General features: G+C 34.0%; 3 protein-coding genes and 1 non-coding gene across 18 annotated transcripts in view; 2 read left to right on the plus strand and 2 right to left on the minus strand.

Moving 5' to 3' along the window:
- Positions 1-465: 465 nt before the first annotated feature.
- On the plus strand, positions 466-1,740 carry LOC125822755 (uncharacterized). The gene is made up of 3 exons (XM_049502194.1): positions 466-489; positions 1,156-1,317; positions 1,391-1,740. Exons 1-3 carry the CDS (start codon positions 475-477, stop codon positions 1,643-1,645), a joined length of 432 nt encoding a protein of 143 aa, XP_049358151.1. The 5' UTR covers positions 466-474; the 3' UTR covers positions 1,646-1,740.
- A 139-nt stretch (positions 1,741-1,879) lies between these two features.
- Positions 1,880-1,952, minus strand: TRNAR-CCU (transfer RNA arginine (anticodon CCU)). The gene has a single exon. It is a non-coding gene; the product is annotated as a tRNA-Arg (tRNA).
- Positions 1,953-6,207: 4,255 nt separating this feature from the next.
- LOC125822764 (protein NUCLEAR FUSION DEFECTIVE 6, mitochondrial-like) overlaps positions 6,208-13,543 on the plus strand; it is a 286,093-nt gene continuing 278,757 nt past the window's right edge. For 2 of the 15 annotated variants that reach the window (XM_049502214.1, XM_049502213.1), the window contains exons 1-3: positions 6,220-6,474; positions 6,581-6,702; positions 8,712-8,734. In XM_049502214.1, the coding sequence (XP_049358171.1) occupies positions 6,323-6,474; positions 6,581-6,702; positions 8,712-8,731 (294 nt within the window). In that variant the 5' untranslated portion in view covers positions 6,220-6,322 and the 3' untranslated portion in view covers positions 8,732-8,734. Of the gene's footprint in view, positions 6,475-6,580; positions 6,703-7,324; positions 7,407-7,994; positions 8,459-8,711; positions 9,007-13,543 lie in introns of those variants that run through there. The other 13 variants (XM_049502212.1, XM_049502211.1, XM_049502219.1 and 10 more) reach the window with 13 other exon arrangements.
- On the minus strand, positions 10,466-13,245 carry LOC125822749 (uncharacterized protein At4g28440-like). The gene is made up of 2 exons (XM_049502189.1): positions 12,806-13,245; positions 10,466-10,870 (listed from the first exon to the last, which is right to left on the minus strand). The coding sequence occupies exons 1-2, from the start codon at positions 13,095-13,097 to the stop codon at positions 10,683-10,685; spliced, it is 480 nt and encodes a 159-aa protein (XP_049358146.1). The 5' UTR covers positions 13,098-13,245; the 3' UTR covers positions 10,466-10,682.

The raw sequence follows: 13,543 nt of genomic DNA on the forward strand, positions 1-13,543 counted from the left end.
AAAAACTGTCATTTCTTGATTTGTCAAAATTGACAAGTAATTAGGGACAACTAAAAAAGGAAAAATAAACAAGTAATTAGGACAAAGGGAGTATAACAACAACCATTCTAATATGAGACGTAAAGAATATAAAATAACTATTTTTAATAAGATGTCCATCTAATATGAGACGTTGAGAATAGCAATTGTAATAAATATCCTATTGCAGTTCGTCTTAACCAGATCTACAACTATTGTTGAGAGGAGTAGATGAAGGGACCCTAGGTGTAACACTGAGATATAATAGCTCAACTCCTGAGTGGGGCCTGGGAAAGACCATCCAACTGCTCAATTGATTTAGGAAAGAATGTGAAGATTGTAATAAAGACTCAATAAAGTGATACATACATCACCTCTCTCTTTTTTTATTTTTTCATTTTAAACTTGGATTTCAGTGCCTCACTCCTTCCAAATTACTAACTCTTCATACTAGCCATGGTTGTAACACATGTAAGTAACATAATATTTTATTGTACTACTCTTGTTCATTGCAAAGTTTACTGAATCAATTGTTTGTTTGTTTGTTTTAGGAATTAGGATTCTATTTTTTGAAGTATAGCTTTCTACAACATATATAACATAGATTTTGAGTAGTTCTTGGTGAACTTCCATCCAAGATTGCTTCACTGTTCTGCTTTGATAGATCACAGGGTCTAGATCAGAGGCGAATTCAGAATTAGATTGGGTGGATTTATAATAAGTGTGTTCTTACTACATATAGTGTCTTTTATTTTACTTTATGTGTATACAAAGTTTGAGTTGAAAGTAATGAGTAGTTGAACCCGCGTAATCTATCCTAAATCCGCCTATTATTTTGAACCTGCCCTAAATCTTACCTATGATCATGAAAAAAGAAAAGAGAGTAGAGATTTCTTGTTTGTAGTGGCAGGGGTTGTGTACACACCGACCTCCCCAGACTCCAGTTGTAGAATTATGCTGGATGTGTTGTTGTTGAGGAGTTATGGGAGTGGGGATTTTGCATCTTTTGGCTATTTTGAAGTAATTTGTATCTTACCAAGATCATGAATAAATCTAAAGACAAATGATTATATAGCCGATCACAATTAATTTGAGATTGAGATGTAGTTAATTGATTGATTGAAACGGTGTTTTTAGGAGCATGAGGTACCTAGTGGATGGCCACTTGGACTTGAAAACATGAACACAAGGCTTAGAGTAGCTGAGAGATCTCAGGCTGTAACAGCTGCAGCAGCATACCGTTTACACGTATCTTCGCCTAGTTTCTCATCTTTTTCATCCTCCAGCCTTGACACTGAGGTAATTTCTCTAATTGTTTAATTACATAGTACCAGTAAGATACTAAAGTTACTTTTATGGGATTTGTTTTCAGTCTACAATGTCTTTTTTCCAAGATCAAAGTGTTTCTCTAGGCCGACTTATCGGTATTAAACCAGGAAGCAGAGGAAGATTGGAGTTTTCAAACAGAGTTCATAATGAGAATGTTTGTGTTAGAAGATCAGAGGCAGAGGATTACAAGGGACAACAAGGAGATAATATGTCACACAAACTTTGTGTTCCATTGCTACATAATGTGTTAGAGAAGATGAGTCGTAGTAAAAGTAATTCACACTCACATAAAAACTGATTTTTTCCACAAATTGATTGTGACACTAGTGATGTTGCTTTGTCACTTCTGTTTTTCTTCTTTGTATTTTGATAATAAAATAACACAAAACTGATGTTTTCCACAAATTGATTGTGACACTAGTGATGTTGCTTTGTCACTTCTGTTTTTCTTCTTTGTATTTTGATAATAAAATAACACAATTGTAGACAAAACAAAAAATTACTGCTAAGACTAAAGTTTTAAAAAATGAAACGCGCCAGGTAGGGGTCGAACCTACGACCTTCTGCTTAGGAAACAGACGCTCTATCCACTGAGCTACAGGCGCTTTGTTGGTATGATTTCTTTCTGTTTATATTTAAATAATCTCATGGAGAGTTCGATCCTGGCTCAGGATGAACGCTGGCGGCATGCTTAACACATGCAAGTCGATCGGTCCTTCACTTGCTGATCGTTTGCGAGTCGAACTCGCTCTCCCCTCTTTCTCCAGAACTTGGACTCAATCCACATCCCTTAATCTTTTTAAGCTTTTGCAAAACCTTTCCAATAATAGATTCTTATATGAAAAGAAAAAAAATAAATTTTAATAGGTTTTAAGAACATTTCAACAGAGATTAAATGATTTGACATTATCACATATCTCAAGAATTGTAAATATATAATAAATGATTAAAAATATCTTGATATAATAATTTTTTTCTTTTACATAATTTATCATAATATATGTTTGATAATATAATTGTCTTGTTAAAACTGAGTGATGTTTTATGTAGTGATTAAACATCACTTTTTCTATTTTTTTTTGTACATGAAAAATATAGAATCTTATAATTTTATGGTTAGAATAACTCCTTGTGAAAGTAAAATTATGTGAAAGTTTTTGATAATTAATATTAGTTATAAATAAGTTAAAACCGTTAAAAATGTACACACAACAACATAAATAAATTTTTTTAGAGACAATCTACTTGTCTGAGGTCAAACGTTCACCACTTTTCGTTATTGTTACTTTGTTAGTCTAACAAAATTTATAGACGGAGAAAAATAAATTTTAAACGACAGCAAAATAATATCGTTGACCATTTTAGAAATTCATTCTTCATTAAACTGCTGTTTTGAAGGCCCTTCTAGATGCTTCATCAATGCAACTTTACGACTTTTTCAGAAATATGTATGTATAATTTTTTCATTATGAAAGTACAAGTAGATCAAAATATTGGATTCTAGATTCATGTTAAAGAAATATTCTCGAACATTAAAAAATTAAAAATGAGTGTAACGTTGATAACTCAAACACTCATCCATGACTTGGGACATAAAAGACAACAAATCTATGTTAATAGACATATCTTTTGTAGCTTAAGATATTACTTTTATTTAGAGCAGATTTTATTTCATATTCTTCAAATTAAGCTTATCGAAAATAGTCATAATTCAAACCAAAAATATTTAGAAGAGCCGAATGAGAAGGAAAAAAAGAAAAACATTAAAAGGACGAAAGCTTTTGCCCAAGTAAGATCATATACATACCAAACGAAAAATGATCAATACAATTTTAAGGAGACCACAAAATAGCAAGAAAAACATACATTAAAGGGAGTAAACTATGAGATATCCAATGATGATAACAAATCATTCTAACCAGAAAAGTTCCTATGTTTTGAAATAACATACATCAAAAAATTGACTAACACTTCAATCAACTTTCAATCCTTAAAGTATTCATAATATCCACTGATAAAATTTAGTAAAAGTAGATAACATCAACGTAAAAACCAAAAAATCTGGGCATGCAAAATTATTAACTCTCAAAGGATTTTCTAAAGAACACAAAATCTCATCCTTGTATCAGTTGTATGTGAAGGAATGCCGTTGTTGATGAAGAAATTAGAGATTTGTAAGGGCTTCTTTTATCGTACCTTCAACAGTTCCAGTAGAGAAAACATGCTTGAATACTCAATTAACGTTTGTCATATAATTTGTACTAACAAGTACTTATAACAATAATTTTGTAGAAACATAAACAAAAAAGTTCCAAGCAACTCAAAAATAACAATTAATAATATAAGCATAAATTAATGACCGTAAAAAACATACCAGGATCTGTAGCAATAGAATGAAATAGAATGAAAAAACAAAACAATGGTGTCAATGAGTCATTTAACAGGAGCAAAGTACACAAATATTTAATTGTCTAGAAGAAGAAGTAGTTCAAAATTTACGTTGTTTTAAAATGAGAGGAAATTCCTCTATTTATTGACAACAAAGGGTTGTGTGAACAAATGCTTAGTGTGTCTAATCAGAGAGGTCACAATTCTTTGGAAAAGTTACAACCCGAAGATGGTCACAACCTTTCGGGAAGGTCACAACCTTTCATAAAAGTCACAACTTTTCATAAAAGTCGCAACTTTTCATGAAAGAGGAATGCTAGTTTTGGAAATAAAATAATTAAAAGGGAATCCTAGCTTGTGGTGGTGCCACGTAGGCGGGTCTAGGGTTTTCTTTTATATATATATATATATGATTATCTACTCTCTTTTTGCTTATTAATCGCTACTCTAGAAAAAGGTGAACTCTTTTGTCGAACAATTACACTATATAATGATAACTTTTATTTCATGTATATATGATAATGTTGGGTTGTAAGATATTCATTTAGGATAATGTTGTCGTTCTTACTTGGATGTCTATTACACTTCCAACAAGTAATCTATTTGATTCTAACTCGCCGTACTATATAGAATGTCAGCAAGTAATCATCACTTGATAAACTGGAATTAGCTATATAATCGAATGAAAAGTTTTTATGAAGTCCAAAAGCAAATTTGTTCCTTCGTTCTGTCTCAAAATCAAAACCACCATGAACATCATCATAACCCTTTGAAGTTGCCCAATGTAGTGGCTATTGAGATCTCCTCTTAGAAAAAGTTGATTAGTGTATTCAATACCTCTCACAACCTCGCCCACATCTTCCCAAAATCATCTTTTATCCTCCTCATTTGAGCCTTTATGTGGTACGTTTACACTAATCCTGTTCAAGGTAAATCATTATTTAATGACTAGTTTAATCACTATTAATTTATCGTTCACTCTCCTAACCTCTACCACTAGCTCCTAAGCTCCCTATCTACTAAAATGTTTACCCCATTTCTATTCCTCGAAATTCCAAAGTACCATACTTTAAATCTGTCTACATCTCTAGCCTTAATAGTCAGTCATTTGGTCTCGTGGACACATGCTTATGTCAATTTTTATTTTTTTTGAGAACCTTCACCAATTCTATAGATTTCCCTATTACACCCTCAATATTCCAAGATCCAACTCTAAGCCTAGCGATTCTCTTGCCACCCTTGGCTTCCGCCCTCATCCCCATTCGAGAGCGCAATCTTACTCTACCATTATTCACCAAAGTCATAACACACTATGACAAACAAAAAAACAAAATAAATAATGGAAAACTAAATCACCTAATAAATAAGCAAGCTAAACAAGAAATTAGATGATATGTAGTGTCATTGACAGTTATTTTTTTGGATTGGGATTGGGATTGGGATTGGTAAAAGAAAAATAGAAGATAAAAAGAACTAGATTCTAGTTAAATCTCATTCTTAACTTCTTCAAAACAAATTAGTGACCTCTAGTGCCATTACTCTTTCTTTTGTGGTCTTTTTATCTACGGAAAAAGGGTCAAAATTGCCCCCGAACTATATGAAATAGACCATTTATACTCTTCGTTACATTTTGGGATAAAAAAAATGCCCCTACTGTTATCCTAAGAGACCACAAATACCCTCAAGAGTTAACACCCCAAATTTTTGTTGACGTGGCAAGCCACGTGGGACTAATCCTTCCACCTAAGCGTTGCCAACTAGGATTCACTACAAAAGAATTAGACCTTTAGCGGCAACAACAGTCGCCACAAAAGCCCAGAAAATCGTCACTAAAAGTTTTTAACATTAAATTCTAATTTTGTGTTTTTTTCTTCATTGTTTTTAAAAAAACCAAATATGATATCGATTAAATAGGAGTTTGAAGACACTATATGTTTTATTTTTATGTCATGTGTAAATGTATAAAATGTACAATGATGCATTATATATATATATAGTAGGAGATTTGAATCGAGAAGTAATTTTAATTATTTTTCGTAATAATATTGGATGTTTTTAATATGAATATTGCAAGTTATTTATTTTAGAAAATTAGGCCGCAATCGAAAATTAATTATCATATTTTTTGTTGAAAAAATAGGTTTTATTAGCGAATGGTTGTTGGAGCCTTAGTCGCCACTAAAAATCACTCATAACCTTTAGTGGCAATATTTTGGGATTTTGTGGCGACTTTGTCGCCACTAAAAGTCAAGTTCTTTTGTAGTGAATCTTAGTTGACAATGGTTAGGTGGAGGGATTAGTCTCATGTGGCTTGCCACGTCACTAAAAAATTGGGGTGTTAACTCTTGAGGGTATTTGTGGTCTCCTGGGGTAACTGCGGAGGTATTTTTGATCCCAAAATGTAATGGAGGATATAAGTGATCTATTTTGCATAGTTCAGGGGCAATTTTGACCCTTTTCCGTTTTATCTATTACAACAAAAAGACTGGAACCGGCCCGAAATCTCAGAACCTAAAACCCCAACAAAGCCCTTTTAGCATTTCACCGGTAGAAACACATCTCTCTCAGAGTTTTCCCCGATCCGAAAATGGCCACTTTCGCCGCCAGGTCCGTCCTCCGCTCTGCCACTTCCTCCGCCAGAACCGCTGCCACGAGATTCGCCGCCGGTGCCAAGCCCAAGGCCGCTCCTTCACCCTTTCGCATGCCCACTCAAAAACCCCTTGCTGCTCGCATTTTCAGGTCACGGAGTACACACAATGTTATATTTTGTATATTTCATCGATTAATTGAGTATTAATATTGTGACAAGATATTGAAGTTTTTGAATTTGGCAATTTATATGAAGGTCGCCTGTTGAAATGAGTTGTGCAGTGGAAACTATGCTTCCTTATCACACTGCCACTGCTACTGCGTTGCTGACTTCAATGCTCTCTGCTACTCCTCGGAGTTATGGTTGGACTCTTGAAGGTATATTTTCATATGCCTTCATTTTGCACTTCTTATATTGATCTATGCTTGTTATATAAATGATTTTGTTTGTATGTTGCCTGTGAAGGTGTGGAATTGTAGTTGTTTGGCCTTAAATTATGTTTTCTTAGGTTACAATGAGATTGTACTATGCATTGATTTGACTGTTTTGCCAGTGAACTAAAATGTGTGGCTTTACATGTTCTCTGTTACTCTCAGTTTTATCCTTTGAGTCGAGTGGTAGACGATACGTAGGTAGCGTTTGCATACTATTGCTTAACAATCCTGAAATGTGGGCATTTATTGTAGCTTTGAACTTCAAAAGAAGTTTTTTGACCCTCCAACTCCCTCCCTCCCTTCGCGATGAGAGAATAAGTGGTGATGAACAAAAAGTATGTGTATTGAGCAATAGATTTAATTGAATTATTTTGTTAATACCAAATTATTTAGGAATGTTCATTTCACCTTTTTTCTGCAAAACATCAAAGGACTCTATTTATCGATAAATTCAATTGTTTTAACTTTTAAAATTCAGTTTTTATGCAACAGCCACAGTTTTTACTACATGTTACTTCTTCTTCCTCCAGTAAAGGTAAACAATGCATATTCTTTGATCTTGTAGGGCAAAAGAGGACTAGATGAAGATCATGAAATGAAGTTCAAGTTATACGAATATCTTCTTATGCCGGAGTTTTAAGTAACTTGTAGCAGTTTTTTCTTTTTCCTTTTTTTAGTTTCACTTAGGGTTGATGAGGAACATCACATCTGAGATTTTCATACATAATTAAGCTTGAATTTGCTGAAAACTTGTGGATTTGCCTAGTAAGAGATGTTAGTATCTGCCAGAAAAAGGATCATCTTGGTTTACGCTGCCATTCTTTTTCTTTCCTCAGTGTTGAAGAACGACTTAATCATTACTTTCCGTCCAAATATCTAGACAAATTTGAGTATAAAGTTTATGTGAGGATGCAGCTTTTCATAATCATAAATATTGCTGAAATGCTGTTCATTGTGTACTGACACTTATTGATAATTGAAGTGGCCTCTAATGTATGTTAGAGTTGCAATTTCTGATACTGTAGTGTGTCTTTTTGCCTTCTTTTACCTTTCTAATCTCTGAAGAAATTTCGGCAGTCGCTAACTCCCAACTGAAACTCCTTTAGTTATTATGACTTCAGCTCGCATTCCTAAAAAAAGATATACTTTGACATAGTGTTAGGACTTGAAATGTGCATTTAAATAATTCGTGTTGTCTGATTGTAGATTGATATCGAAATACCTATTTCTTGCAGATTTGTGAATCATGCAGCTGGTATTGATTGTTGATGAGTTAATTTCATAATAAGCTTCAAGAAAACTGAATCAGATAGTCTGTGGGACCAAAAGTTGCTTAGATATGAATTTTGAATTTCCAGTTGTAGTTGTTAAGTTGTCAGCATCATTCTAATACTTGGTGTTTAATCAGATTGCAATGATGATGTATGATGAATGTCAGAGAGTTCAAGCGAAGTTTTATATCCATGCAGTCTAAGCAAATGATAAGTAGAGTACTGAATGAGAACTTGGGACTCTTACCTTTCTGTGAATTCTGGCTTATGTTGGACTGTATTTTGGTATCTAGACGTTGGAGTCCTGTGGAAGCTCATTGTTACTAGATTTTGAGAGATGTTTAAAGCCTTAATTTGTCTCAAAAATGTTTTTATACAGGCCTTAATAATGTCATCTTTAACCTCTGGTGTTTTATTGACCATATTTTTAGTTTCTTGGGAGTATTTGTTTGAACTTTGAAGCATCTAAAATTATATATTTGCTCCAAGTTGCTATTCTTGCGTGATTATAAATTGATGTGAAGATACTAGCATTTGATTGAGTTGGTGCCTTAGATAAAATTCCAGATAACTGAATTGGATAGGCTGAAGGCTTCTTGCTTAGCTTACAATTGTTTCCTTTCTCATTTACTGTTAGTTTAATCATGCTTAGGGTCATTCTAATACTTGGTATTTAATCAGATTGCAATGATGATCTATGATGAATGTCGGAGGGTTCAAGCGAAGTTTAATGTCCACACTCTTGAGAGAATGTCTGAAAAATAGAGTACTGTATGAGCTCTGATGAAGAAATATATATTTTCTTCTGTGACTGTCTTTGAATTATCATTCTTATCTCTTCCCATTTGACCTGTTCCAGTAAATTCTGGCTTCTTTGGAGGCAGATGCACTTTATTTGTTCAACCCCCTTTAAAGCTTCTAGTGCTTATGACTATACGAGAAAAATGAGTAGAACTCAAGGTATCAGATTTATAATATCTTTACCAGTTTAAATGAAATAAATCAATCTTCTAACTTTGATTTAGCTATATTCTTGCCAAATCTGTGGAAAGTTCTAAGTTTTGTCTGGGAAGTTATACGCATCCTTGGATACATTCAAATTCAGAAGAATGTAATATGTGGGTTCTTCGACTGAGCTAGATTTTGACGTTGGGTGGTATTCCTTATAATGTGCATCTGCCTCTGATTTCAAATTTGATGAATACGTAATGTTCCTAAAGTCTGATTTGAAGTAAATAATCTAGTGCAAGATTTTCTTCAATTGCCAAATCAAGAAACTGAATGTCTAGAATGGTGACAGCAGAGTAGTTGAGGTTAAATTCTAAGTGTTAACTTAGCTTTAACTTCCTTTCAGTTTGAAGATTTTGGGTCTTCCCTATTTATGCTATGAATTCCCTATAAGACTGTTAACTTCGCATGCCTCTCTCCCCACTCCTTCTTAACTGACTTCTGATTGTTGTTGTATGTGTAATATACTTGGTTATATCTGTTGCATTCCTCAAGTATTCCCTTTGTTCTTGCATTGTATATGGATGATTGTTAAAATGTTTTGGGACGCGGTGCATGTCCAATGGATCTATATTGATGACGTAACACTAGAGCTCGAATGTATTTTGGAGTGAAATGATGATCTTTGTTTTCCTTGGCACACAGTAGGGTTTCATTACCAAAAAGAGAGACGTATAATTCGTTTCTATATTATAAATAGATGTCTTGGTAGAATATTTAACTATTCATTATTCAAGCATCTGCAATGATGCTAATGAAGTTTCTCTCCTTTTCTTTTTCCGTTTATTTCAAATTCAGTTCTCCTTTGGTAATAATAACTCTTGGTCTTTTCATTGATAGCTTTACTTTCACCCAGTAAAGTTAAACTACGGGTCTTAGAGAAGTAGAAAAATTATCCAAAAATGTGGGATTGTAAATATTAGAGTTAGAAGGACGATAAGGGCAAAACAATCTGCTTTCTCCTTAAGCATTTGAATATTATGTATACACAATTAGTCATCTTGAATGGCGTATGGTTTGGGTCCTCGAGTCAATTAAACAAGCAAACAGATAAGAATAGATGGACCCCAAAACATCACTTGTAGAGTATGTATTGGAGAGAAATTTTATTACTCATTTTTTTGAGTAAAAACATTCACACTTGTTATTAACGCCATTTATTTATGAATGGAATTGTTCAGTTTAATGTAAACAGAGTCTAGAGAGGAAACAGTATATCAATATCACCACAATGAGATTTGGCAGTAAATTAAGAAGCGAAAAGTACCCAACTTTGAAATCTTTCAATGGAGTTTCGATTTCTGAGATGGCGTATTACGATCTATGAAGAGAGTGAAACCCATTTACCCATATAGAACAAGGAAAAATAATAGTAATAGAAAATTACCAGGGGAACATAATCTAAGTCAGAAAATGGACTGAAAGCAAGATATATTAATACTAATAACAAGTTATACCCACCTTAACACACTCTTGATAAGGTGAATCCTTTTTACAAGGAACCGACATTAGATTAGTCCTACCACATATTAAGAATCTTCAACGCAACAACTAATTTATTGAGTGAGATTTGTATATCAAAAACAGATACCCACAAAAGCAAATTTACCCTATAGCACCCACCTTAGTTATGTAAACCCACTTCTATTCTTCGACATTCACCAACTCGTACTCAACCAAGGACAAATTGTTTTCTTCATTGACCACAAAAGTTGCAGGCTCACCAGCCTCAATACGGCCCCATTTATCAACATTTAGCCTCATAGATCCCTTAAACATGTCAATCTTCGCATTCCGAAGTATGATTGTGGCATCTGGCTTCATCAAGTCAACTGCAAAGAAGTCGAAGATGTCACAACAAACAAGTTAAGCTTCCCCCTGAATCCCTTGAGCAAAAATATATATCAAGGAGATACAACAATTTTGTAAACATTTAGGTATATCACAGTCACAAGAAGTAGCGCTGGGAAAACATCCTCTCATTCCTCGCCACAAAACTGTCAAAGCTGTGACTAAAAAATATTTTTTCCCCTCTTTTCCGGGAGGCAAAATCTGATAATTCATATTTGATCATGAAGAAACAAAAACAAAGTTGCAGTAAAAGCAAAAACTGAAGGAAACACACCCTTTATCCACAAAATCACATTAATAGAACTTCATTCTATACTAAATATCATGTTAATTTGACTCAGACAAAAGCATTGAAAACTAAACAGTCAATCAACAAGTTATTAACATGGTCACAATTCTAGTCACCACCTTAACAAGCTTCAAAATCAAACAATATTTTAAACTAAAGCGCTTGTCAATTCCTGCTTAATATTTCTTGGACTACCATGTAGAACAGAGCCATGAATACCTTACCAAGTAATGTGAACTTTGAACTCTACAACAGGTTAACTAATACTTCCACTTGAACACGGAACCAGAACTGGAAATGTTTTTATGTATCGGACATTAGGGTCTGAATTCAATAGGAGTCTGGTGTGAATTTACATTTCCTTTATAGGCAAACAGAAAATCTAGCAGCCTAAACCCTGAATATATTTTAGAGATAAATGGTGATCCCGTCTAGAAAACACCTGAGTGGTGAGGCTTTTTGCAATTTTACACTTGTAAAAGAAGGTAGTGGCTATTTAACAATTTAACTTAATCGTATCTCACTTTAGAAGCTGATCACCTACAAATCATCTAATTTCAATACTTATCCAACTTCTTCCACATTTCTCACTCCCCACATATCCCGTGAATATCAACTTGTCAGAATCCCTCTGATTACTCCACACTCTCAAAGATCAATTCCTTCCCTCATTCAACCCTCTTTACTTCTTTCCGACAATCACCACCATAAATCACAATAAAGCAGTCGCAAAGACATCACCCAGCAAAAATCAGACAAACCAATAAAGGAACAAGATGTTTATTCCATCATTGGTCTCGCATCCTTTCTCAATACAAAAGATGAATGCCTTTTTGGCATGAGGAAAGGAACACTGGAATGAGTAGGCTAAGGTTCATTAGCAAGTGAGGGTAGGTAGAAGAAGGGTTTAGATTTTCCTTTTGAAAACTAGTCAAAAATGAAAAGTGTATCTACAAAAGTTCTTTTTTTTTTTAAAAAGAAAAATGAATTGAAAAAGTAAAACACAACTCATATCTCTGAAACTGAAATGTTTTTATTTCAAACCAGGCAAAAAGTTTTGTTCTTCTATATGCGGTTTGACTAGGTGACAAAACTAATTGCACCAGCACTTCACCCCTACAACAAAATGTTAATGCAACTCCTATCTTTTCCATATGGTGAAATCCATCAACCGGAACCCCCTAACCATAAGTCCAGCCACGACTATTTCCCACTTTGCTCCCATGAATACTCGAACCAGAACCTTATAGTTAGATGTGGGTGGCTTTTAAGTTTTAACACTTTGTTATCCCTCTCTTGTTAATACAGTTCCACTCAATAAACTACACAAACATATATCTCTTTTTGATTTTTGAAAAGATAGGACATAAAAAATGCAGATTCACATAAAAAGCACACTTTTAGATCCCTTAGAACGTACATCTATAACTGCATCCTAATAACTAGTCTTATTTTCAATCACAACCCACCCTCCTCTGACCGAATTGTCGATCACTAAAAACCATAATCTACAAACCACATAAAATCAAACAGATCACGAAAATGTCAAAAAAAGACCCAATTTTTCGACTCAAAATTGCAAACAAAAAGTGATGAACATAAATCCATAGAAGGGTAAGGAACAAACCTTGATCGTTACGAGCAGTGAGAAGAATGGATCCAGTTTCATCCCCAACAAGACATTCAGCGATGCGAGTATTCTGTTGAGGGCGTGCTGGAACACGTAACGATGATGGGTTCCTAGGTTTCTTACTGAGTACTGTGTTGGCATTCACAATCTTAACAGTAAGATTGTGACCGGTTGTTCCTGGTTTCAACTGATCCACTTTGGTGAAAACTGGCTTTCTCATCGCTGGCTTCGCCGCCGTGTTTGCTCCACCGGAATTAGCCTGTTGTCGGTTGCCGGATCTTGTTGCCATTTTGGTTTGAGAAATGGTTGAACAAAATTCTTTGAGTTTTTTGGGAGATCGGTTTTTCTAACCCTAACCCTAATCGTGAATTCAGGAATTGAAGAAAATGAATTTGCTTGAATGGTTTGCCGTATGTGGCGTTCACGCTACCAAAGAGGCGACGTCGTTTCGGTCTGCTTATAAGGTAACTACCCCTTTTGGCTTTTTAATTGCAATTATTTCATAAACTCTTTTCAAATGCATACCTAATAAGAAATATTAAGCTAATTTAGTTGGTGTAACCTATAAATTAACAAGTGGTCTCCCCAAAAATTAACGAATTGTTTGATAGCTGGATAAGAATAAAACTATTCATGTATTACCTTTTTATAATTTTATATGACATTTAATAGGTAGATGAAAATTAAATTATTCATGTAAAAAATTAATATTACAAGATTTGATATATTTATTGG

The sequence above is a fragment of the Solanum verrucosum genome, unplaced genomic scaffold (assembly GCF_900185275.1).
Source record: "Solanum verrucosum unplaced genomic scaffold, falcon-dt-bn FXZP01000103.1, whole genome shotgun sequence".
Taxonomy (NCBI): Eukaryota; Viridiplantae; Streptophyta; class Magnoliopsida; order Solanales; family Solanaceae; genus Solanum; species Solanum verrucosum.